This window comes from Myodes glareolus, chromosome 26, assembly GCF_982192425.1.
Source record: "Myodes glareolus chromosome 26, mMyoGla1.1, whole genome shotgun sequence".
In the NCBI taxonomy this organism is placed as follows: domain Eukaryota; kingdom Metazoa; phylum Chordata; class Mammalia; order Rodentia; family Cricetidae; genus Myodes; species Myodes glareolus.
The window spans coordinates 30,235,728-30,263,157 of record NC_142051.1 but is presented as its reverse complement, the minus strand read 5'-3'; the positions used below and the strand labels follow the sequence as shown (position 1 = coordinate 30,263,157).

The following is a 27,430-nucleotide window of genomic DNA, read 5'->3' as shown; positions in this document are numbered from 1 at the left end:
AGCATCACAAATAACAAAAAATGTGCATTTTCTAGCCATGACGTTTTTACTGGGACCCCAGAAATTATAGATGTGTGCTATTGATACTATATAATATTAATTGTTTATGTGTTCCTAATGGAGAGCTATGATTTGACTCTGTAAGCTTTATATAAGGCAACCATACTCTTTCTATTCTTATGATGTGTTTCATCCCGTATTGTTTATGTTGAAGTAGTAACTTTCATACATGTAACAGTTGATTTTTTGCTATTGATAGAGTATTCCATAATTACTGAGAATACCACTGTTTAGAAAGCCATACATCCATTGATTGACACAGGGTGACAAACACTGCTGCTATTGTTTTTCTCTGTCTTATGATACGTGTGCGTGAGAGTTTCAGTAGGGTATTTCCCTGTGAGTAGAATTTCTTGATCGACGTATAAGAATTTTCTGTGGGACTGTGGAGATGGCTCAGCAGTAAAGAGCGTTTACTATTCAGGCAAAAGCAGTAAGCTTTCCATGTTTATTTGGTTTCTAGAACCCATGCCAAGTAACTCACAACCATCTGTAATTCCAGCTCCAGGAAATGTGATACCGTCTTCTGGATTCCGTGGCCATCTGTGCTCATACCTGCACATGCCACCAACCTCCTCAACACATATGTACAAATAATTAAGAAGTAAAAAAAAAATTAAAAGAGCTCCCTTCAGTTCAAATCCTTTCTATGTTTGGAATGTCCAGATGGAAATTCTTGGAACGTGTTTTATGGAGGAGTCTTTTAAAAGCTAACACTCACTGGGTGTGGTGGTGCACACCTTTGATCTCAGCACTTGGGAGGCAGAGGCAGGCAGATCTCTGAGTTCAAGGCCGACCTGCTCTACAAATCTGTTCCAGAACAGCTATGGCTGTTACACAGAGAAACTCTGTCTCAAAAAACGAAAGAAAAATAAATAAATAAAAGCTAACATCCATACTTTAATAAACACATTTTAAAATTCTTAATTCTGGGGATCATTTTATTGTCCTTTTGTATTTCTGCCTCCTTGAGTTTCTTTGGTTATGAGCTGAGTCTAGGACTGATCTGACGTCATCATTATCCGCTAGCCAACTTGAGTTGTGTCTATTAGAACAGCTATTTGAAACTGTTGGCTTGTAGAATTCAAAGAGTTCATCTTTGAGGGCACAGTCAGTAGTCCATGATCTTGACATCAGTGAAGACTTTGAGTTCTTTGGAAAATAGAATCTTATTTATTTCATTTATTTATTTCTTGGTCTAGAATGTAAAAGAATCACCGAGGAGGCCGGAACCCAGGCTCTTCACTCCTGAAGAATTCTTTAGTATTTTCAATAGATCCATTGATGCTTTCAAGGACTTTATGGTGGCATCTGACACTAGTGATTGTGTGCTTTCGTCAACATTAGGTCCCGAGAAAGGTAAGACATTTAAGCATTTCTGTTTTAAATGTATGCAGACAGCTGGGACTTCTGTAAGACTCTACTTCTGAATCAGCTGGATGTATTACGATAGTAAGACCATGTGTGTTTTCCAATTAAAAAAAAAAACAGGTATCGATGACCACTAATGATTATCATCTATTAATTCTTAGAGATATGTCAATTTCTGAGACAAAAACAATACTCACTATTTTTAAATGGAAGAATTGTGTGAGTTAACGATGCACGGTGGTGGCTCACCTTTTTCTCTTACCTGATATTTGTGAGTAGAGTAGAATTATGTTATTCTTCATTCCCAGTGTCCCTACTCTCCACTTCTCAGATCTTTTCCTTAAGACTTGAATTTCAATCCTCACCAGCTCATTCTAATCCCTGAGCTGGGTCCCTATGATAGAACTAATGTCATTGCTTTCTTTCAAAACATGACGAATTACCAACGGCCTTTCATTATTCACATTTCTGAACATGTGTATGCATGCCATAAATCATTGTTCTGCAAGATGGCTATAGTGGATTTCTTGATAAAACTGAGTAACAGGACTAAGTATGAATAAGTAGGAACTGGATGATCTAGATTTGGGGAGCAGGCCCAGCACATGCTCTGGTACCGCACTTCACCTTTTGGGGACTCTGTGATTCATCTCAATCACCATGGTAACACTGACACGTTATTGCTTTCTATTTAGATTCCAGAGTCAGTGTCACAAAACCATTTATGTTACCCCCTGTTGCAGCCAGCTCCCTTAGGAATGACAGCAGCAGTAGCAGTAATAGTAAGTACACGCATCTGACTTAATGCATGCAGGGCTCCAAGTAGCCTCTCTAGGAGTATTGCATGGACTTTAAAGACATTTTATACACTATTGCTAATAATACTGTTCTGTTACTGTTATTCCTTGTATGGTCTTCCTGACAATTAAATATCTGATTTATAGACTTGAATTTCCCTGGAGTTTTAAGGTAATGATGAAGGAATTAGGCCAATAAACTTTCGGCTAAGATTATTTTAAATAAGGCATGAAATTAATTGTAGAAATATGATGAAGCTTTTTTTTTTAATAAAATCATTGTTGGCTTAAAATAAACTTTGTGGAGAATGTCCCTGGCCAGAATGGAGTTTTGACATTTACAGTATTTGTGCTAAGTCTCTCTCTTCACGTCCACGGATATTTTCAGTTGTGTGTCTCTGTTTACTACCACATGTTTGGGAAATTTGCCACAGTGTCATTTTGCCCAAGAATGTATGCTGGAGGAGAATGTAGTTGTTTCCCTAAAATTTCTGACCTCTCCACCCAAGAACCCAGGTTCCTGGAAGACTCTGTCTTCTTTTCAAATCTGTGCAACGAGAATTACAAAGGCTCTTGAATATACTGTGTATACTTTGGCCTCATTCCTTTACAGATTTATAGTAACTTATTTCATTTTAAAAGAAAAATCTCTGACGTTCACGTTTTAGAATTTGTTTCCATCAAAACTTGGAAACATCTATACATTTCGCAGTATAGACTCTTAATACATCCGCTGGAAGGATGGTGCCCGAGTTCACGGGCTGGCAGTCTACAGTGTCCGATGTTTGCTGGACAGTCTTCCGGAACCTAAATTCTGAACTGCATGCTTACCACATCGGATCTGACAAGTTTCTCCTGCGGGTGTCATCTTAGGGCTCTTCTATTCGTCTGTTCAAAGAAATCACTTTTAACATCTTAGACCCTCAGTTCCTGTCTCATTGATATTGATATTTACTGTTTCCATCCTCCTTACTTTGCTTGTAACTTACTTAACCTGTCCCAGATTCTAAAGTTGGAAAATTACATAGTTGATTTTAAACTAATTTCTTTGCCTTAGTAGGTAAAAGTTCCTTTGTATGCACTGGTGTTGTTGATTCCCATATGTTTTTGTATAGCATGCTTCTCTGGTTTTTCAAAAGTATGCATACATGCGTTGGTCTTTTGGAAATAAATTCTTAATATGCCATCAGACTCGCTATCTGCCTGTCTCCGTCTCTGAAGGGCTGGGATTCCAGTATGGGTCCCACACCCAGCTGCCTCTGCTATTCTAACTCTTTATATGTAATGTCATTGTTGTAGATAAATTTTCCCCTTGCTTTCTTGCTCCAGTTTTTGTTCCCTCCTTTTTCATTCTAGTTCCTTTGTTCTGAGGGGTCCATTTTATTTCTATCTGATCTCCAGTACCTTTTTGTGTTATTTATAGTGATTTGGGGAGCTAAAATATACATCTTAACTTAGAATATTTTTTTAGAGTTATTATTGGTGTACTTCAGGAAAAAAACATGGACCTTTCCTGACCCGATCTATTGTGTTTATAAAATGTCATACCCTTAAGTCATAAATGCCTATATTCAGAGTTTTCAAACTGTTGTTCTAAGCAACTCTGGATCCTTTCAATAAAAAAGTGTGTCGCTTTTTATGCTATTTTCATACCTCACATTTCTTCCCCAATCCAAGTTTCTACCGCACATTAATTCTTCTCAGGAAATAGAACCCCTTTAGCCTTTTCTGCAACAGAGATCTATGCACAACAAATCTTTTCTTTTGCTTGAGAAACGTGTGTAGTATTTGTTGCAGGAAGAGGTACTTCTTAGTAGATAGCAAATTCTGGGTTAGTAAGTTTTTCCTTTAGTCCTTGATAGGTAATACCATTACGTTTTCTTTCTGCAAATAAGGTATCTGAGAGGCAAAATCAACCATTTGAGTTGCTTTTCTCCATGTACTTTATATTGGACATATTTCCCATTTTTTTTTAAGTAATGTGAAAGATGTCAATGGCAGGTGGTTTTCTTTGTATTCCTTTTTCTTGATGCTTGTCTGGTTTCTTGAATTTCTAAGTTTACTTCCAATCCCAAAGCTAGGGAGAGTCTGCTTATAGCTGTGCAGATATTTCCTCCTGATTCTCTTGTTCCTCTCCTACTGAGACAGCCAGTCACACATCACTCTGTCAGTTTGGTATCGTGTTAGGTGTCACAAGGCTTCTTTGCATTGTTTTTATTTTTTTTCTTTCCTTTTTGCGTCTCTTAAAAAAAAAAATCTCACATAGTCCCGGCTAGCCTTGAACTCACTCACTTGCTCACCCACTGTTTCCACCTCCCAAGTGCTGGGGTTGCCTGCATTAATTTTATGAAACCTCTTTGTCATTGTCCATCTCAGTGTATAATTTTCACCTCTTTGGTTTCCAGTTTACTAAGGTTTTCTTCAGCCTCCTCTGGACTGAATCTTACATCCAGAGTTTGCTTTCATCTCTGGTTTCTTTTTATGTTCTAGAATTTCCATCTGGTTACTTCTTATGTTTTGATGCTGAGATTTTCCTTTTTTTTTCCCTTTTTTTTAATGTAGGGAGGCAACAGTCATAATTTTAATACAGTTGAACATTCCTTTTCTTGTTGCTAGATACATACAAGTCTACGGAAGGTCTTCTTAAGCAGCTTTCAAAATTTTTGTCTATTTTTTAAATTTATTTATTTATTTATTACAAATTTCCACCTCCTCCCATTTCTCTCCCATTCCCCCTTCCCCCTCCCCTTCCCTCTTCAGTCCTTAGAGAAGTCAGGGTGTCCTGCCCTGTGGGAAATCCAAGGCCCTCCCACTCCATCCAGGTCTAGGAAGGTGTGCATCCAAACAGACTAGGCTCCCCCAAAGCCACTACATGCAGTAGAGTCAGATTTTATATCTTCTTCCTTTCTTTTTCTTTCTTTCTTTTTTTTTTTTTTTTTTTTTTGTCTAACATTCTCACCACCTAAGTCGAACTTGTATGTCATCTTAGCATTCAATCTTTAATCTCTGTAGCTTTTATTGTCTTCCTGATTGTGGCCAGCTATTCTCTAAATGTCAGTAAATTTTTAACATATGCCACATATCATGACTGTTATATTGTTAGACAGCGTCTGGGTCTTGTAGCATTCTTTTAGAGACTTGCGTTTTGTTCGGTTAGTGGTTCATTCACTGATAGAGAAGCTTCATCTTCCTTTCCAGGCTTGTTTGAAAACTTTGTCAAGGACAAGGAAAGGGTAACAACCTCATTCTTAAGGTTTGGGTTTTCTGCAATGTCTCTAGAGTACTTTGGATACTGAACAATCTGGGCCGTAGACTTCCTTGTATTGCTGTGGAGTATCAGTGTGTTTGCTGTGTTCCGGCCAGCCTTTGTTATGTGTCTCCTTGCCCTCGTACAGGTTGTTATTTGTCTGATACCTTAAAGAGACTCAGCAAAAGATTCGTGATGCTCCTTGTCTGCACAGCTCATTTCCATCAAGTACAAGGGTTCAATCCCACCCAAGTCAGCAACCCTGAACTCCCATCTCCCAAGAGAGCATGGAGCCTTAGTGGAGTTGCATCTTCCTAGCCCAGAGAAGCCAAAATCAGTAATGGGTCTTTCTTTGCGTATTTCTGTTGGCAGTCACTCCTTGTACTGTTTGTGGCCTAATTAGTAAGAATAGTTGTTTCATAGAATGTGTCCAGGCTTATAATTATGTAGTTTGAGAAGGCTGTCACTCCTGATTTGAAGGAAAGAATTTCCTACTTTGTAACTTCAAAAACAACATCAACCACAACCACCACCACCACAACAAAAACCAATCAAACAAACAAAAAGAGAAAACCTGAATGCAAATCCAAAAGTTATTTAAGTCTCTCTCTCTCTCTGTCTCTTTTTTGTAAGGTGGTCATCCTGGTCTATCTTTCTTTTCCTTCCCCATTACCATTTATTTCACCCCATTTTTTCTTTTGTAAAACATAGGTCTTATATTCCACAGCTTGGCTAGCTATAATGTCGCTCATATGTTAGGTACCAGTCTTTTGCGGTGCTCACATTCGAAGAGATATGAGCGAAACACCTACGTATAGTTTATAATATGAATCACCATAGAACTGTAAGATGTTTTTGCCTGTAGCATCAAGGAAATTAGTCTGTTTGGGGAAGAGTGGTCAGGAAAACTTGAAAAAAAGCATCATAGTTTGTAGAGGTAAGCATTATAAGCAGGGGCTGGAGAGACGGCTCAAAGAACAGCACTGACTGTCCTTCCACAGGACCCAGGTTCAATTCCCAGCACACTCACGGCAGCTCACAACTGTTAACTCCAGGACCCAACACCCTTACACAGGCAAACATACAGGGAAAACACCAATAAAAGAAAAGAAAAGACGAAGGGTTGTAAGCAGCCAAGCTGTGGTGGCACACACCTTTAGTCCTAGCACTCACGAGGCAGAGACGGGTGGATCTCTTTCAAGGCTGGCCTGGTCTACAGGGTGAGTTCCAGGACAACCAGGGCTATGTAGTGAGACCCTGTCTTGAAAAACCAAAAGAGAAGAGGAAGAAGGAAGAGGAGGAGGAGGAGTTCTAAGCTGTGTCAATCAGAGGACCAGGGCTTATGAAAGATATGAATGGGCAAGGAGAAGTCACACTTGGGCCTACTACTGTCTATATGAATGGGATTCTAGTCACAGAGTAAATAGTAGCATTCTTTATGCAAAGCCAGAGTGCTTCCAGAGCCCTTGTCTGAGAGTCTTCCAAGCAGTGTTGAAATAGTGCAGAAAGAAAGCCTTGCTTTGTGATCAGCTGCACATCTCCTCGAGATCTGCTGCGAATCGGGGCACGTGGACCTGTGAGAGCCTGCTGGGTGACCTTGGGCAACTTGCTTGGGTGACCTTGGGCAAGTGGCTTGCACTTTCTAAATCTTCAGGCTGGTGTGTGCTAATCCCTCCTTCACCGGGACTTCTGTGAATTTCAATGACTCAGTGTGCACGTGCATGGAGCCATACTTAATGTCTAGTGAGAGTTAGTCACTCATATGGGAACAGCTAGACCCTGTGGGACAATAGGACTGTGGGGCAGTGACTCTGCTGAGTCTGGGATCTGAATCATTTGCCTGTTCCTGAAATGGCGCGAGAGACATTGTCTGGGAGTTCCTAAGCAGGCCAACTCCCTAAATAGAAGCCAGGCAAGATTAACACAGATGTCTGTGTTCCAGGTGTTTTCCAGATGTTGGTTGCTAGGATAGGTACCAAATGAATCAGTCTGTAAGCTGTTTCAACCACGGGCAGGTTTTAGTAATAATGAGGGGCAGTCCATGCAGTTGGGACCCAGGGATGAAGGATGACTCAGATTCTGTCTTGAAGGACTCTCTCTCCCACAAGGTCTCAGCAGGCAATCTCTTGTACAGACTAAAGCAGTGTTCTGTGAGGTGCATGGGCTTTGGGTCGGCTACCTTTCCTGCGGGCCCTGAGGCATCCAGTTCTGGTGGAGAGCCACGGTGACGGTGCTGAAGTCTTCCCTGGTGTGTGTTAGTGTGAGCAACACTGACCTCTGCAGAAGAAATAGCTTCCATGTCTTCTTTTTCTTTATTTGCTTGATCCCTCTCCCTTCCTTTTCTATGGAAGAAATGCTGCCGCATTTTAGACTGTACAGCCTGTGTCTACAAATAGTCCGAGGGTACACGGTCCCAGTAGACAGTGGCAACCATAGCTGGCCATCCTTCAAAGGGGCTACAAACACAGATAGCCAGATTATTTAACTATAGGCAGTGATACTGAGATTCTTGAAGCAGTAAAGTTGTTTATGATGTATATCGCTGCTTCCATTATACTCAATCTGTCTGTAACACAGGGGCTGCTTTGTTTGGAGAGGTAAATGCTTACTGGTCCCTAATCTAGGATGCCTAGAACATGTCTGTCCCAAGTCTGTCTGATGTCGCGGCCAGAGCACTGTTAACTCTGTCTTGAGGTGGTTTTAATATCATCTAAGTGGATGGTACCCCTTCCCACAACTCCCCGCACAATCCCTGTGTTTTATGCTAAACGCCCACCCTTTGCATCCCCTCTCACACATGTGTGTGCATGAGCTCACAAGTAAACATGATGTTGGAAGTACAGGAGTCAGAGAATTAGGAAATTCCCTCCTTCTTGTTGATGTGTGCAAGAGGAATAGCGGATCCTTGTTCTTGATGTAGTGGATAAGATTGACTTCTTACCTTTCAGATTAAACCTATGAGTTTTCCCCTCATCAGCATGGGTTTACATGCACAACGGATCTCTGTTCTTTTACAATCATCTCTTGGAGGGACGTTAGCTGTTAAATAAGTAATTCTAAGCTGACCTCGTGACCAAATTCCTGTTGTAAGGTTAGCTAAAAGCAGTCACTTTACCTTGATCTTATTTTAGCTTGAGTCCTGTAATTGTTGGAGATTTCTGATCATTGAAAGGAAATTCCAAGCTAGCACATGTGCCAATGTTTCCAAATAACTGCACTGTTCTCCATGAGGAGTCCCATAGGAACATCAAAGTCAGTTTCACTTTGGGAGGAAGAGGTTATTGTGCGACTCATTCAGCTTCTGAAGGAGAGGTATCAGCTCTCAGTGTTATTTGTTTTTGTCCTCGAGGTGTTATTTCGACTGGGGTGACACTGGTGGCGTCAGCCAGTCTTCATTCAGAACTTCCCAATGTAGAAAGGAGAAAGTCCCATTCTCCTGGGTGCACTGAGGATGTGAATGAGCAAGGAGCCATAGTTTTAAGGCTGCTTAAAGTGCTGTATATGCAGCATGCATTGAGTGACTTCCTGTCTAAAGCAGACTAAACCTCAATGACTGCATGCAGGATCTGATTGTCCACTTTGCAAAGCTCTTAAAAGTCGGCGGGGGTGGGGGTGTGTGTGATCAGAATGCTAAGACCCAGAAGGCTATATAATATTTCACAATTGATTAGAGAGGAAAAATTTGCTTGATGGTAGAAATCTTTCCTGCTTGGGAAAATACCAAGCCCTTATTCCACAGATGCATGAACCTTAACCACTTCAAGCCTCTTTCTGTCTGCTGTCTGTTGGGTTTCCTTTTTTAAAATGCTGGAGCGTATATGGATTTATACTGCTTGCAAAAAGACAATTCAACAGAAAAGCCTGCTTTTGGAAAACTGTAAAGGGTTGTGCACGTCAGTACGGAAGCCTTTGGGAACAACCACAGCCTACGGGCAAACCTCCTAAATGCAGCTGCTGTCTTCACCACCGCGTTCTTTGAATTGCAGGGAAAGCCGCAAAGTCTGCTGAAGACCCCGGCCTACAATGGACAGCCATGGCATTGCCGGCACTCATTTCTCTTGTAATTGGCTTTGTTTTTGGAGCCTTATACTGGAAGGTGAGCATTGCTATTCTTCCCACCCCATCAACAGCTTTACATGTTTGTTTGTTCATACCATCTACACGTATATACACCCAATTAACATACTCCTATTTTCCAAGAAATGGTTCTATCAAGGGAAAAAAAAGATCATTTTTATCATAGCATAGAGCCTCAGTGAAATTCAAGCTTTAGAAACGTTTCCATCCTTCTTCATTGTGCATTGGAGCAGTCCCATAACGGAGTATGCACACTTAAGGGATGGGACCCAGTTTAATTAAATAGAAAAAAGAAGAAAATATATTGAGACTTGTATGCTGTGCTTAAAAGCCAAACAGATGTATCTATACGTGACTGCTACTTTGAACGCTCCCTCTTTTCTTCTCTTGCTGAAGTCCGTCTAAAGTTTTGAATGTGCTAAATCATTATGACTCGACTTTAAGAGATACCTTTTTAATTTGATTGCTATTTATAGAACAGCCTAAAAATATTGAGTTGGTAATGCTCGCACGACCTTCATTGTGCGCACACGCGCACACACATTTTGCATGCTTAAGGAAAAGCACCTGGGCTGGCACGTAATTGCCGTTAGTGATGTAAGTGAAGGCCGCTGACCTCCAACCTTGCAGCAGTCATTGGTGTTTCTGCAATCCATGCCATTGGTTTGTTTTTGCTTTTATTTTCCCCAGAAGAAACAGTCAAGTCTTACAAGAGCAGGTGAAAATATACAGATTAATGAAGAAGATAATGAGATAAGGTATTTTATTCTCTGAACCGTGTGTGCTCGGATAAGCTTGGTGTTGCCATTTCCCGTGCTGTGCATGATCGTAAACATCTTTAGGGTGTTGTTCGTTGTTGGACCCCACCTCCCATTCAGTGTGTTCCCCATCTTTTGCTGTTTCTGACCACCCACTGTCTCCTCAGTCCTATGTCTTTTCCTGTGGACTAGCTATCTCTGAGGGGACATTTACCTGTGTTCTCTTTCCACAGACTCCTGAGTCCTTAGAAGCTAACCTTTTTTGCCCTTGTCTGGTGTCTGCCTTATCCTTTTTGCCTGAGTTACTAACACAGACAGCATATTCTCCATCAGCTCTTGTAGATACATTTTTTGTCCTGTTACTTTTTAAATCTCTGTGTGTGATTCAACTTCCTGGTCAAAACCCTTTAGAATGATTTTTCTCTGGCAGCCTTAACATAACTTTTTACTTCAGTCTGGTTTCTGCAGCCCTTAACTTTGCCCATTTTATTTAAAACTAAACAATACCATTATTTTAAATGTTTTCCTACCTACTGTAACTGACCCAGATGATCTTCCACCTCTCACCCCAGCACTTTGCTTTATCTGCCTTCAATTATAATCTCCAGCATGGTATTTTCTCTTATGTCTGTCTGTGTACGTATATACGTACGTACACACACACACACACACACACACACACACACACATAGCATATAAACATTATCACTGTATATTTTTAACTACAGCTGATGATTGTGGAGCAATATTATACAGGCCACATCATCTTTCTTCTCTGTAGGACAGACATTAAGATAAACTTCTTACATGTTTGCATTAACCCCTCCCCACCCATCGATTTTTTTTTTTTTTTTGCTCCTGTATTTACTAACGTTTCTAGATCTGCCTCTTACAGTGTCCTGCTGGTGATGGCTTCAGAATCTCTCCAGAAGCAAATGAGGATTTTTTTTCTTGTTGTTTTTCAGTATGTTGCAACAAAAAGAGAGAGAGTTTCAGGAGGTGTAATTGGGGATGTATCAACATTGTTACCTTCGCACAATGGTAAGTTGCTGGAAGTCAAGCCTGCAAGAGCATGCAAGAACCATAAAAGATCTTAAAGGTCAACATTTAGAAACAAACTTGATTGTTGTGTCCTTGATGGCACTGGTGTCTAAATGTAGCTGGAGTTGTTACAAAGTTGAATTGTGCCTGTCTCTCTCAGTGGCAAATTCTCGGGATTTGAAAAGTAGGTAGTGTTAGTCCACAGTAGTGGCTTCATTTTAGATGGGAGCTACATGAAATATTAATCATTGATTTTTGACTTGGAGTAAAAGGAAGCAGAGAAAAATAGGAATAAAATTAAAAAATAATTAACGCATCCAATTTCATTTAGGTGTGACCACTGTCTCAAAGGACAGTGACCCATTTGCTAGATACTTAATAAAGAGAAAACCCCCAACTATTTTCCTACCATTGAAAGGAAAACAAAACAAAAAAAAAAAAAAACAGCGTCTTATAACCAGAACCAAACTGTCAAGGCAAAAATGTCACCGATGCAGGCCTGCTCGATGCACTGACTCTATAAACCAAGACCAGACACCTGATGTGATCATGTGACTTGGGGTGGGGGCTGCTGTGCAAGAAAGGAGAGTATGGCATAGCTAGAAGGGACAGGTGTTCATTATCTCTCACGCTGACCCCTGTTCCTGCTCTCAGGCACAGATGCCGGTGGTGGGACACCCAGAGAGCCCTCAGCTTGATCCATTATCAGTTCAACCTCTGACTCACTTTCACTTCCTGCACCTGGTCAGTAATGAGCGCTCTCTTAGCCTTGTGTGCATTTTCCGCAGTCAGCAGGACTGACTGCTCCTCCCTCCAGAGCCTCAGTTCTTCCCAGACACCTTCATTTCGGAGCACCGTTTCCTTCTTCTTTCGGGATAATGTGCCTGCTGAACTATCTCCTTTCCCTATAGGTCACTGTCCTTGCAGCTGTCACTCTGTCCCAGATTCCAAAATTATCTCCAAATTGAATCTTCCCCGGGGATCCTGGGTCGTAGCCTCTGCGTCTTGCTCTAATAACTCCCTTTGATTGGTATAAGAGTCCATTTTTAACAACTGGACTTACCATGAGAAAAATAATTGCTCCATATACATTTGGCATTTGCCACCAGCCAGCCATCCCCCTGACTGCCACGTGCACGCCATGATTGTGGCTCTTATCTGCTCCTGTTCTAGCTTCCCGAGGCTCAGTGTTTCCCTCTCTAGTAATAGATGAAATAATAAGGAAATAAAATCTCATTTTTCCCCCAAAACAGTGTTCTCTAAGTTGAAATCATTGTTCTTCCTTGAATCCCCTTTCTCTGTCCTTCAGCCCCAGCCCAAGCTTCAGTGTTCCTTTCTCACACGCAGCCCCTTAAATGGTTAATTGCACCCTAGAAGCTCAGGTGATAGCCACCGTTGTTTGGTTGGGGGATTGCATCTCAGGGATCCTGTTTTGGTGTGTAGTTCTTCAGTCCTGTGGTTTGCATGGTGGCGTTTGCCCTGTGACATCTGGATTGTGATGAGGGAATCCAGGGGGAAAAGAATTGATGACATTTTAGAACAGACATAATCAAAGGAGTTATACACACTTCCGCCAGTCTCCTAACGTTCGAGGACAGGAGGTGGGTCTGTCTGGTTCATGCCACATCCCTAGCACGGAACTCCCTAGAGACTCCACGTGGCATGAACAAAGTTACGAAGGGCTCAGAGTATGAACAACTGTTACAAAGCCACACAACTGGTACAAGGGACTCCAGTGGAAGTCACATACACAGGGTGTCTTTATTAGGGTTATCACTGCTTTGATGCAACGCTAGGATCAAAAAGCAATATGGAGAGAAAATGCCTTATTATTATTATGCTTCCTAATCACTGGTAAGTTATCCAAAACCTCAGGACAGGATCTCAAACAGGGCAGGAATCCGGAGGCAGGAACGGATACAGAGGCCATAGAGGGGTGCTGTGTAACTGGCTTGCTCCTCCTGGCTTGCTCAGCCTGCTTTCTTACAACACCCTGCACCAGCAGCCCACGGGTGGTACCACCAACAATCGGCTGGCCCTCCCCCTTCAATCACTAATGAAGAAGATGCTTTACAGCTGGTTCTTAGGGAACCATTTTCTTCAGTGAGGTTCCCTCCTTTCAGATGACTTTAGCCTACGTCAAGTTGACCAAAAAAGATCCGGCACATAGGGTCAGTGCTGAAAAGAAAGAGTGGAGGTCAGTTTAAAAGCACATTTGAATTCTAGGAATATGACTTACGTTCCATTAAGTAATCTAAAAGCTGTTCGGGGGGCTTAGAAAAGTACCAGCGATGCCGTGAAAGCAGACACTTAGGAAGTGTCATCAGATACTGGTGTGGCCAGAGGGACAGAGGTTTGAACTGGAGGTAGAGGTTATGCCCCGGAGAACTGTCTTCCATTTAGATGGGAGAGATGAGAACTAGGGTCAGGGCTGTGACAATTAGGGGGAAAAAGAAAAAAAAAAAGATGGACCACTTTGGAGACATTGCAGTAGAAGAACCAACCAGTCTTTACTGGTAGACTGGACAGCTTGCTGGGTCTCCGCAATGATCTGTAACTTCAGGAAGAAAGGCTCGTGCTCCGGCTGAAGGAAATGGGATGTCTGAAGTCAAGAGAGAGTTCTTGGTGAGATGAATATTGATCTGAGGAGTTACCACGTACAGTGACTTCAAAGTAGGGAGGTCACTTGGGCCTGGAACCTATAGATTGGAATTTGAGAGTTATCTACAGAGAATCTCACTCGAGACCTTGGGAAAAACACCTAACTCATTGAGAAGGCTCAGGCTGGCTGGTCATTAATAGCAAGCACTTGTAGCGTGCGCTTAGTTGCTTTCGGTTGTTTCACCACGGTAAGAGTAGAAAGTAAATGTCAAAAAGTATAATTTCAAAATGTCTTAAAAGTATATATTTTCATGCATTTATTATAATCTTAACATATAAACATTTAAGTATTTTTGAAATGTATTTTATAATTTATATACGTATATATACATATGCATACACACATGTGTACACATGTGTAGACAGCCATAAATAAAGATTAAAAGCAGCACAAAGTAAAATTTCCCTTTAGATCTGAGCTGCACTAGGAGAAATAGCTCTGAGACTTGGTAGCAGAGGAAGCTCAAGCCATGCCTGGACATTTAGGGCGCAGGCTTGGAAATGGAAGGTCACTAGTAATTGAGGCTCCTGACTGCTTTCTGAGACGTTTTCTAAAAGTGTCTTTGTTTGGGAAGGGCTTCTTTTTCCTGTGAGTTTCCTTTTATTTCTGCATAATAAAGCAAGAGATTATAAATGACTAGGTTAGGCCCGATTTCAAACCTTGACTCTGCAACCGGTTGTAGCATCCTGGATACTTTGGCATCCTTTAACCTCTGTGTTTTCATAGACGCATGCTGCTGTTTCGGCCAGTGTACCCTACTTGTGGTGATATTGTCATCCAATGCCACCATTATCCTATAGCCTAGCTGTGTAGCATGTTGTCCCTGCTAGATTTGTCGACCTGATACTGTTTCTACAACAAAGTCACTGAATGACCTGTTTGTAAGACGGCGTCTCTATTGTTAAGTGGCACATCGTTGTATACTGATGGAATAACAGTACCACTCTATTTATTTCATGAGTGTGCTGCAAAATCCAAGGCATCATTATAAAGAAATTGTAATTTTGTTCGATGGAACAATTGCTGTCAGCCTTCAGTTGTATTTTCTTTGCTTTAGTGACTCAAGGACAAAAAATCCAAAATGGATTTCCAGTACAGATTTCTGTGTATTTAATTAACTCTAGAATTGCAAATTGTGCATAGCTCTCTTGTGTTCTCTTATTCCAGTTTGTTTGTCTTGGCATGCTCTATTTTTAAAAATCTATATATTCTCAACTTCTGAAGTTTTCTTTTAATCTCTCTTCATTTCTCTGTGTAGATTTAAATTTGCTTTCCTAAATTACTGGAAAGCAGAAACATCTGAGCATTCAGTGGTTTAAAACCAGCCCCGAGAAACTAAAACAAAGTATGTTTCTTCGTGTTTCACCAAGTACAGTAAACTGTACTGAGTCCAAGTGAATTAATTCCTCAGCCTGTGTTGCCACCATTTTATTAATTCTCCCTTGGTTTAGAAACACTGAGTGAGAGCCTGTTGCTGGGATTTCCTCAGCTGGGAGAAGTGATTGCTTCCAACTAACTAGGCAGAACCCTGGAATGGCTCAGCCCCCAGGCTGGCGTGGTGGCCTCTGGACAGCTTCTCCACCTGCCCCAGCTGTGTGTCTGTCTTACGCCACTCCGTCTGGCTTCTCCTCCTCACTCCCTAGACACTTCCTTGGGTTCGAACCTCCTTTGCTCACCATCCATCCACTACTCTGAATGCTAGAGAACTTCAGAGCTATGTAGATTGCTCACTCCCCTGCCCCAAACTGAAATAAATGGAGGTTTGGGGGCATGACAGCCGTGGGATATTAATTTATTCATTCTTTTTTCTTGTGTACGTGTGTTCATGTGCATTTATGCATGTTCAGACGGGAGACAACTTTGGCTCTCATTCTCCTGGTACCATCCATCTTGTTTTCGGAGACAGTGTCTTTTACCAGCTTGGAGCTTGCCAATTCATCTGGGCTGCCTGGTCAGTGATGTCCAAGGATCTACCTGTCCCCATTTCCGCAGTGCCAGGGTTACAAGTACATGCCACCATGTCTAGATTTTTCTTTTAATTTAAATGTTATTTTTATTGGCTTACAAAGAAATGGGGTTTGATATGGCCATACATGTATGTGTATGTATGTTTGTGTGTATATATACATTTATGTATGTGTGTATATATATGAGTGTGTGTATATGTATATGTGTGTGTGTGTGTGTGTGTGTGTGTGTGTGGTTTCCAAGCAGGTTCTGTTGGTCAAACTCAGGTTCTCATACTTGACTGGTAGATACTTTATCAGCTGAACTGTCTCCCCAGCCCACTTGTCCACTTATTATTATTTTTAATTTTTCAATGATCATCATTCTGCTCTTCTGTTTTTATAATATTTTTCAAATATGCTTTTGATTCTCTGCCCCCCTCATTTCTTCTTACTTCCTATAGTTTACAGTCGTTTGTCCATAGGGGGGAAAAACTATGATGTTTTATTATGTTACCTTGAATTTTTACAGCACACTCATGAAATAAACAGGGTGACCTCACCTTGCTAGAGCCAATCCCCCTTTTTATCTCCACCCCCATCCTACCCCCCATTGTTTCCTCCACTTTCACGTCTCTTTTATGCCCTCTTCCCTGCCCCACCCCCATCCTTCCTCAGCATCCATTTACCCTTCTTGGCTTTCCACATTTACGTGTGTGTGTGTGTGTGTGTGTGTGTGTGTGTGCACTTATGTCTATAGAAAATCATACACTTTCTTTTTCCTCCTGAGTTTGGGTCACTTCACATAGTATTACGTATTGTAGATCAAACCATTTTCCTGCGAATTTTGTAATTTCCCTTTCTCTAATGGCTGGATAAAGTTGCATTGGGTACAGGCCCTGCCACATCTCATTATCCATACACCTCGGTAGGCTCCATTTCCTTGCTATCATGAAGAGAGAAGCAGTGGAATTTATCCATTCGTATGTCCAAGGAAATATTTGCTGCCTGTCTATTATCCTGAGTGCCAGCCCTCTGCTGAGGGTCGTCTACAACAGTGGCAATCATAGGCGAAGTCATCTGACCTTGTAGGGCTTCTAGTCTAATGAGAAGAGAAGACAACAGATCATAAATAAGATCATTTGAGATAATAAGTCTTCCCAAGGCGGTGGTGGCTCATTATCACAGAAATCCTACCCAGTCCTTTAAGGCTGAGTGTAATACACGTTGACGCTGATCCTCATTCTGGGGTTTTATGTGAATTGTGAATTTAGCTATAAAAGAAGGCAGCAAGACCCATCTTAATCCTTCTCTTTCTCCTTCTCTAGGCTGGTGACAGTTCATGTTTGCTTCATAAATGAAGCAGCGTTAAACAAACTCCTATTCTGTCTGAAGTGACAGCCCTCATCTTTGTCTGGTCTTGCTACCCATGACTTTGTATGGATGATTCAGAAGTGGGAGCAGAGCGTTTGGCTGTGAACCTGGCACTGAATTTGTCATCTAGAAAGAAGAATTTACGTGGAGCAGGACTCTGGAGGTTTCGCAAGTGATGACGGGAAGGAAGGAACGCATGTCTAGTCTGCCTGCGCCATTTGAAGGGCTCGGGAAATGAATGCCCACACAGCTTCGGTCTTCAGTTACAACCTGCCGCCTGTAGTTAATTCTGGACCCTGCAAGTAGATCTCAGCCTGGATATTGGGGGTGAGGGGGGACTTTTTTTTTTCACAAAGGGATGTAGAAAACAGTTTTAAAAACAATAATTCCGTAGCATCAGCCACTGTATGGAGTTGAAAGCCATGGGGAGTATTTTTTGGTTTTGGAAGCAGGCACACCTGCTCTGTGGTTGTGATTAGCAAGAGGAGCCGAAACTTTGGCTCTTCCTGACCGAAACCATGTGCACCACATCCCGCCAGGAAAATGGACATGGTGGGCTGGTTCATGCAGCAGAAGCAGCGCTGGCCTGAAGTATGATGCCATGGTCTACGGAAGACTCCAGCGCAGTCGCCGCAGCAGAAAAAGCTGTCGCCACGGACCAGCGGAAGAACGTGCCAAGGAAGACATTTGGCCCCTAGTGAAGCCGGTCTTTTCCCTTGACTGTCACTCTAGAGTGTGTGATTCGTGTTTGCAACAATAAAATGTGACACGTTTAGGGTTAGAAACTACCGCAGAGCTATGAAAGCAGACTTGGGAGAAAATGCTGAATGTGTAAGGGTCCCGTTGTTGTTGTTTTGTTTTGTTTTTTTAATTTTATCATGGAAGAGAATGAAAATAAATGATGGTATGTAGAACCTAAGGTTAGTAATGTACACTTAATGCTAATATGGGTGTTGCAAACTAAGCAGCTCGGACTGTCCAAGAATGCGAGGAACTAGAAAACTTCAGTTACTTACCGTGTAGCCTTTATCTCCTTCAAGTAGCCATTTATTGAAAATCAGACACTCTGTATGCATTAAGGTTTATGAAATGAAATAAAAAGAGAGCTGTATGTAGTTACGCCTGTCAGTTTGCTACTTCAAATGTGTGACAGCATTTCTTATAGTAGACGGAAATTGGCAATGAACAGTGCTTTTCAAGACCAGAACTATTAACGAGATGTGATGTGGATTCCCCTGGTCGGTTTTTGTTTTGTTTTTAATAGAACAATTGGCCAAAATCAAAGAATAACTTTTCTTCTGCTTTTATTTCTGGGAAGGTTCTTTTCACCTACTGTCGGCATATACAAAACTTCAAGATTTCATTCTAACTTAACCCTTATAACAGTCTTATTTGCCCAGTACTCAAACCTCCAGTCAGCTGTTTTCAATGTCCTTACGTGGAAGGGCATGGGGACTTAAACTGCTAGCGTCTCTACTCTCTTGGAAGTGCATGAAAAATTCTGGCTTACATTCCAAGCTAGTCCAAATACAACCCTGGAACCTGGCCGCTGCTCTTCTTCATACCAAAGAATTCAGATGGTTTCTTTAGTTCCTAATCTCAAACTCCAAGGTTACTCCAATGCTATCATTCCCGCAACTTGAAGCCCAGTGCGTCGAGATATTGTATTTGCTTGTTCAAGCCCTAAGATATCCCAGTAATTAGTAATAAACTAGAAATCAAGTTAGTTGCAGAAAGGACCTGTTTTGTTGTTTGGCATTGATTGCTTTGGGAATAATAATAGATGTAGATTAGCACAAATCATAGGTGTAGGTGTATATAGATTGAGACTGCTGTTATTTCTCAGTTTCGTGGCTTGATTTCTTGCTCTGGAAGTCTCATTTTGTTCAGGCTTATGACAGTGCTGTTTGCTGAGCTGAATACTAACAATAAACACATTGGTTTTCAAAGCTAGCAGTTGGATTTTAACACTCAAAACCACGGTCTTAATCAATAGTGTGGATTAAACAAATTTAACAGGCTATAAAATCTGATGTGTATAGGGTGGAAGATGCAACTTGCCTATTAAATAGGTTGGGACATGGATTGCCAATTCTTTTTAAATACTAAGGTTCAATAAAATGCATGAACAATAGGAAAATGCTGAACATTATTTTGAATGCTAGCTGCTTGGACATTAACTATGGCATATCTGCTTTCAGATTAAAAAATACATATCTTTGCATATTTTATTCCATATATGTTCTGAATATTTTTCTTAAAATATGAAAACCTCCCAACTGAGAAGATAAAGTGTAAAATCACCCTTAAAATGACCCATTTTTCTAAGAGTTCTCTTTTGTAATGTTTAAAATTTGCTTTTTAATGTCAACAATCTAAGAAATCTGCAGAGTGTAAATTGTGTTGGAAGCTTGGTATCCCCCGGTAGAAATGAAGCCTGTAACAGTACTAGCTGTGTGACCAGTGGGATGTGCTAGAGGAGCCCTGGGTTTTATATTGCTATCTACCCCGTTTAACATCCTGCCACATTGTAATATCATAGAAAAAAATGAATTTTTCTCTACAATAATAAAAAAGCTGCACTACAAAAAGTATTGAGAAAAAGTGGAAATATGTAAAAGAATTTATCCACAATGAAGTGTGTGCTTCTAGTTGGGAAATAAACACATTTCAGTGAACTTTCATATGCTTTGAAATAAGCAGCGTGGCCTGGTTTGGTTCTTGAACTGAGTTGAAGTTATAAACGAGCAGAAAAATCTCTTGTGGAATCGTGATGGTTTCTACTGTGTTTCTACAGTAGGTTTTGATTTTGTGATTTAGTGCTGATATAGAATCTTAGCTATCCTAGACACATTCTTGAAGAAATATAGTTTTCAAATTAGGCAGTTAGGTGGCATCAGGTGACTGCTGAGAGAGATTGTCAGGGGGCGCTAGGTTGCCACCTACGGACACAATAATTCACCTCCCTCTTTGGATCTCGGTTTTGTATTTGTGTGTGGATACGCTCTGTGGTCTCTCTTCAGGGTTGAGCCCTTACACCACACAATTAACAAAGCAGAGCAAACAGTTGAAAGCATCCTATAGAAAACACACAACTCTGGCTTTCTGCATAAGTGTTGGGCTGGAAGAAGTCCTGTTTTCGTTTCTAATGTAAATAGGGTCCATTAGTAAAAGCGAAATTCAGTTTTAAGTAGGGTGAATTGGATAATCATTTACCCATGAGATGGCTTTTACCTTTGCTTAAATAAATGTTTGGGATCATCTCTGAGGAATGAAAACCAGTAGTGACTTTTCATCAGGAAGAGACTCAAGACGTGGGTAACATTTGGAGATGTGTCTGAGTACGAGTGTAAATGTTCTCATGTTGTTGAAAGCTAAGAACAAAAAAATGGAGGGTGCTACTAAAGATCTTGGATGCCAAGAGATATTTTCAAGCCAATCTGTAAAATGATAATCCATAAATTACATTTAAAATTGAAAAAATAGGACAAGAATTTGAAAGTAAGCCGGTTTATCTTTGGAATGATATTGTGAAAGTGGATTTCAATGTAACCAATTCAGATCAAAAAAGTTATTTATGGGATCTGATTACACAACTCATGTTACTGCCTTCCACTCACCAGTCTTAAAATGCCTTTGTCAGAATAAAATTAACGGCAACTCTTTCGTCACAGGTGTGGGTGAGGAGCGGTCCACACGAAGGTGGATATTTATGGTTCTGAAATGTTTGCTATTAAGTATTGGAAATGCACAACTGCCATCTCCTAATATTTTCTTACAGTGCTGTTTTTAGAAAATGCTTAAAGAAAAAAACCATGGTATTTTCATTTACTCCATTTCTAGGGCATAAGACTTCACTAAATAAAAATTCGCAATCCAGATTCCTATAGTCTTCTTCTCCAGTAGTCTAGGGATTGGTGTGCGATTACTGTGTCCACCTGCCACTGTTTTTTTTTTTTTTGAAGTCAATAGACTTGAGAAGTATTCAGACATTTAGATGGCTTCACAGATATATTGCTAGTTCAGTTATAGATTGGAGTTTGCATATTGTAAATGTAAGTGTATGTCAACACTATTCTAAATAGTTTATGACTGAAGTTTAATTAAATAAAAGTTGTAAAATGTGATGTGTATGTGTATATACTGTATGTGTACTTTTTAAAATAGGTATATGTCCTGACCCTTTTTATACAGGTTTGAATTTGAAATTACATTATATAAACATATACTTTATTGTTCTAAATAAAGAATTTTATGCACCCTCATAAATCTGCCCTCTTATTTGATATCTTCCAGTTATTACACATGGATTAGTATTTATTAAGCTTTAGATCTATGTGTGTGGGGGCCCTTGTCATCAAGTCAGCATTTCATAGAAGTATAAATGCAAATAGATGGGAAATTTTTACTATAAAATCTGGCAAAGGTGATCAAGATTAGATAGTATACTGCTTTCAAGAGTTTTACAACATAAATAGGAAAAGGAAATGAAAGCCACCATAAAGTGTGCAAAGTCACACTGAATTAACTACTTACATGGTACACCTACATGCTAAACTGGAGTCCAGGCAACATGTTTGTGGCACACAAGAAATGGATTAAGCAGGGGAAGTTCTTTAAAGAGTTGGTTTTGGAGTTATCACTTGGAAGGATAAGACATTCTCATACTTGAAACCAAGGAAGTGTCAAAACCTCTTAGCTTTTCTCACCTAATCAAACAAGCATAACCTCACATATATATATAAATCATATCCTCATATATAAAAAAGATATACAGAGAGATGAGACCTTTGGGTGGTACAACAGGTAGTGAAGATACAGTCCTAGAGTCTACATTCATATGTGTTTTTGAGGAAATCATTGGCCAACTAAACTCACTATGATGGCTGTGGTTTTTACAGTATATAAGCATTTAACTCAATCCCTGGCTAGCACTGACTGGAGACTATGCACTGATTAATCTTTGTGTCAATTTCTACATAGCTGCCTAGGAAAAATACCAGCGGGTATATTTTATTTGTAATAAATACAGTTTTTAAGACAGTTTTAACTGATACTGGAATATAATGTGATATCCTCCGCACCATTCCATGTGCTGGTGCCCCAGCCTAAATAGAAAGAAGTTGTGTGGGGCACTGACATTTATGACTGTTTCCTGACTGAGGACCCAATGTGTCCAGCTACTTCACACGCACACTGACATGACTGCACTCCTGAAGAGCCCCAATAACCCTTCCATACATTGCTTTTATCACATCACAACGACAAAGTTCCTAATGCTAACACAAACTTTGTGGGAGGACTGTTGAGGAATGTGGAGGTATGGGCTGCAGAAATGGAAATGAGCTCAGAGGTTCAGGTAAGCCAGATATGGATAAAGAAACTATCACTGTTAAAGACAAATGTATTAGAGAGAAATCACACTGGGGGAAGGGAAGGAGGAAGGAAACACCAAGCTCCAAGTTGTGAACGTGTGAGATAATTTGACCTGAAAGGAGAAAATTTGAACTGACAATGCTACTGAAAGGCTTCTCTGCAGATATACATAAAGACTGCCTCCCTCAGGAGGGGAGGAAGTAGAAATTTTTATAAACAAATAAATAAATAAATTTAAAAAAAATTTAAAAAAAGACTGCCTCCCTCCTTCTCTCCCTTCCTTCCATTGCTTTTGCTAAGCATTTTGTCAAAGCAATGAGAAAAGAAACTATGACAGAACACAAATCTTGATGACAACAAACTTATACACCTCCCATTTCCTTGCTACTAATATCAACTCCAATGATTGAAACGGTCACACTCCTCTCATGCTAACATCCAAATGCCAATATGGCTCACCAACCTTGTTTTATCTATCACATAATGTTTGAGGGAGTTAATATATGGTGTAGGAGGTCCTTCTGTCTTTGTGTTGCTTTCATGGGTTAATAAAGAAACTAATTTGGGCCTGTTGATAAGGCAGAATTTAGGTAGGCGGTGGAAACTGGACTGAATGTTGGGAGGAAGAAGGGTGAAGTAGAGAGCGGCCATGGAGCCACCAGAAATAGACGCTGGGAATTTTACACAATAAAATAATACACAAATTAATAGAAATGGGTTAAACTAAGATGTAAAAGTTAGCCAATAAGAAGTTAGAGCAAATGGGCTCAGCAATGATTTAATTAATACAGTTTCTGTGTGGTTATTTCAGGGTTAAGCTAGCTGGGTAGCCAGGACAAACAAGTAGGCCCTTCTTGCAACAAATATACTAATTATTTTCTAACACATAAATAATGTGAGAGCTGAACCCACAAATCCTTATACCACTACAGTTCTCAAATTGAGTAAAAGTACTAATGTAACTGAAGCAAGCTTTGACTAAGTAGATATCATTTATCACACTGTTTGGTAAAAGCTGTTTCATAAGACTTTATTATAGGAAATTTGAAATATAGCATATAAAAATAGACATGACAGTATTTTAGGCTTCCAGATAATCATAACAATGTTCCAACCCTAAAAAAAATTTTTTATTGATTTTGCTTGAGCTATACATTTTTCTCTGCTCCCCTCCCTTTCGCTCCCCTCCCCTTTAACACTCTTCCAAGGTCCTCATGCTCCCAATTTACTCAGGAGATCTTATCTTTTTCTAGTTCCCATGTATAGTAGATCCATGTATGTCTCTCTGCAGATATACATAAGGACTGCCCTTACTCTCTCTCTCCCTCATTGTTGTCTAGGTTCTCTGGGATTGTGATTTGTAAGCTGATTTTCTTTGCTTCATGTCTTAAAAACCACTTATGAGTGAGTATATTTGATATTTATCTTTCTGGGTCTGGGTTACCTCAATCAATATGATGTTTTCTAGATATATCCATTTGCCTGCAAATTTCAACACGTCATTATTTTTTTCTGTCGTATAGTACTCCATTGTGTAAATGTGTCACATTTTCCTTATCCATTCTTCGGTTGAGGGGCATTTAAGTTGTTTCCAGGTTCTGGATATGACAAACAATGCTGCTATGAACATAGTTGAGCACATGTCCTTGTGGCATGATTTTGGGTATATAACCAAAAGTGATATTACTGGGTCTTGAGGAAGGTTGCTTTCTAATTTTCTAAGAAATCACCATACTGATATCCAAAGGGGCTACACCAGCTTGCATTTCCATGAGCGATGCAGGAGTGTTCCCTTTACCCCACATCCTCTCCAGCATAAGTTGTCATCAGTGTTTTTGATTTTGGCCAATCTTACAGGTGTAAGATGGAATCTCAGAGTTGCTTTGATTTGCATTTCTCTGATGGCTAAGGATGTTAAGCATTTTCTTAAGCGTTTTTCAGCTATTTTAGATTGTTCTATTGAGAATCCTCTGTTTAGGTCTGTATTCTACTTTTTAAATTGGATTATTTATTCTTTTGATTGGTGTAGGAGGTCCTTCTGTCTATGTGTTGCTTTTATTGGTTGATGAATAAAGAACTGGCTTGGCCTATATCATGGGAGGAAAAAGGCAGAGTGAGAGAGATTCCATGTAGCCACCTGAGACAGATGCTGTGAACTTTACCTGGTAAGCCACTGCCATGTGACGATACACAAATTAATGGAGATGGGTTAAATTAATATGTAAGAGTTAGCCAATAAGAAGCTAGAGCTAACGGGCCAAGCAGTGATTTAAATAATACAGTTTTGTGTGATTATTTTGGGGCTATGCAGCCAAGACCCAACAAGTGGCTCTCCCCTCCTTGCAACATTTGATGACAAATTTCTTGAGTTCTTTGTATATTTTGGAGATCAGTGCTCTGTCTGAGGTGGGGTTGGTGATGATCTTTCCCCATTCTGTAGATTGTAATTTTGTCTTGTTGACTGTGTCCTTTGCTTTACATTTCTCTCAGTGTCTGTGCTCCTGAGATTATATTTCGGAAGTGATCTCCTGTGCCAATGTGTTCAAGGTACTTCCCACTTTCTCTTTTATAAGGTTCAGTGTGACTGGTTTTACGTTGAGGTCTTTGATCCATTTGGACTTGAGTTTTGTGCTTGCTGATAGTTATGGGTCAATTTTCATTCTTCTACATGTTGATACCCAGTTATGACAGCACCATTTGTTAAATATGTTTTTCTTTTTCCTTTTGATATTTTTTGCTTCTTTGTCAAAAATTAGATGTTCAAAGATGTGTGGATTAATATCTGGGTCTTTGATTCAGTTCCATTTGTCCTCCTGTCTGTTTTTAAGTCAATACCAGACTGTTTTCAGTACAGAGTACAGCTCTGTAGTAGAGTGTGAAATCAGGGATTGTGATGCCTCCAGAAGTTCTTTTATTGTACAGTATTGTTTTGAGTTTTTTGCTTTTCCATATGAAGTTGAGTACCATTCTTTCGAGGTCTGTGAAGAATTTTGATGGGCATTGCATTGAATTTGTATATTGATTTTGGCAAGATTGCCACTTTTACTATGTTAATTCTACCTACCCAAGAGCACACCTATGCATAGGTGTGTATGCATGTGTGTATGTAATTGCAATATTTGTTTGTACTTTGTAATATAATATAATATGTATAATTTTGTATAATATGTAGAATATAATGTAATGTCATATGTAATGGTAAATGTAATGTTAGTCCGCACTTTGTTACACTTAGAAGAGTGTGCATTAGCCTAGAAAGATCTACCTCCACTGTTGCAGAATATTATTTCAAGATGTGTTACATTTGTTGATGCTGTGGAACATTTGTTTAATGATGCAAAGATGTGCTGCATTCTTTTATGCTGTGTTTGTTTAACGCTGTGAAGCTGTGTTACTTTGCTTGTCGAAAACACCCTACTTGGTCTGATAAAGAGCTGAAGGGCTGATAGCAAGGCAGGAGAAAGGATAGATGGGAGCGGCAGGTAGAGGGAATAAATAGGAGAAATCTGGGAGGAGAAGATTGAGGAGCAAGAAACAAGGAGAGGAGGATAGTAGGGGCCAGTCACCCAGCCTCCCAGTCAGCCACAGAGTAAGAATGAAAGATACACAGAAAGAAATAAAAAAGAGGAAAAACCCCAGAGGCAAAAGGCAGGTGGGATAATTTAAGTTAAGGAAGCTGGCTCGTAATAAGCCAAGCTAAGGCTGGGCATTCATAAGAAAGAATAATACTCAGTGTGTATTTATTTGCGAGCTGAATGTCGGGCCCCCAAAAGAGTAAAGACTAGAAAACAGCCAACTACACTCCACTGTACATCAACAGCCAGGTATATGCATTAAGGTTGTGACATAATATGTGCCCTTTGACATTTCAGCCCACATTTAGTGAAACGCACGATAGATTCCAAAATTTCATCTCATCATTTCAGAATTAAATATAGGTCCTTATCAGGACCCCTCAGCCTCCTCAATCCTCTCCGTCAATGACTGTACTCCCCCACAGCTGCCACACGATCTGAAAATGCGTTCTCCACTCCTCATTTCATCATCTGGGGCACCTTTTTTGGTCCATAATTTGACTCGTCGATGGCTAGAGTACATATTTAATGCCCTTTCACACACTAGCAGATTTTCAGGCAGTTCCTTGGTGGCTTTATTGCCTAGATCACTATTGCTTGATTTATTTGCATCCTTGTCTTCATTTCGGTCATACTCAATAGACTATCATGTCAGAATCTCTCATTTCACACATACTTTATAAGGCACGAGAGGGGACCTAAGCAATCTCGTCACAAGTTCGCATATAGATTTATTTTTGTAAATTTGCAAAAATTTTGTAAATTTATTTTTGCAATTTTGTAAATTTGATTGAATATATTCAATCAAAATTTGATTGAATATATTACCAGTAGCTGTGATGATGGAGGAACTGCTTCCAGTGACAGTTACTGACCATGTGCCAGCTCGCTAACACCTCGTGACCCGATGGTGCGTAGCCAAATGCTCTACCACGGTAGAAATGTGTTCTGTGGACCTGATACCTGAAGTATGTTGGTGAGAGTTGAGGAACTACATGGAGCCAGGAGACACTTTGTAGAATGTTTTCGGAACCACTAATTTACCTTATAATGGGAGTACTGGTTTCATCCAAGTCTGGCCAAACAGAAGTTTCTCCTGGCCAGAAAGTCAGTGAGGCAATTTGCTTATCCCTTGGTACTGAGGGA

The 27,430-nt window shown here is 40.2% G+C and overlaps 1 protein-coding gene across 4 annotated transcripts in view; it reads left to right on the top strand.

Moving 5' to 3' along the window:
• Positions 1–18,448, top strand: part of Kitlg (KIT ligand) — an 82,218-nt gene extending 63,770 nt beyond the window's left edge. Inside the window, exons 5-10 of one of the 4 annotated variants that reach the window (XM_087902159.1) lie at positions 1,263–1,419; positions 2,127–2,213; positions 9,462–9,571; positions 10,243–10,310; positions 11,276–11,351; positions 17,288–18,448. In XM_087902159.1, the coding sequence (XP_087758285.1) occupies positions 1,263–1,419; positions 2,127–2,213; positions 9,462–9,571; positions 10,243–10,310; positions 11,276–11,315 (462 nt within the window). In that variant the 3' untranslated portion in view covers positions 11,316–11,351; positions 17,288–18,448. The remainder of the gene's footprint in view (positions 1–1,262; positions 1,420–2,126; positions 2,214–9,461; positions 9,572–10,242; positions 10,311–11,275; positions 11,352–17,287) is intronic. The other 3 variants (XM_087902160.1, XM_087902161.1, XM_087902162.1) reach the window with 3 other exon arrangements.
• The last annotated feature ends 8,982 nt before the right edge of the window (positions 18,449–27,430 follow it).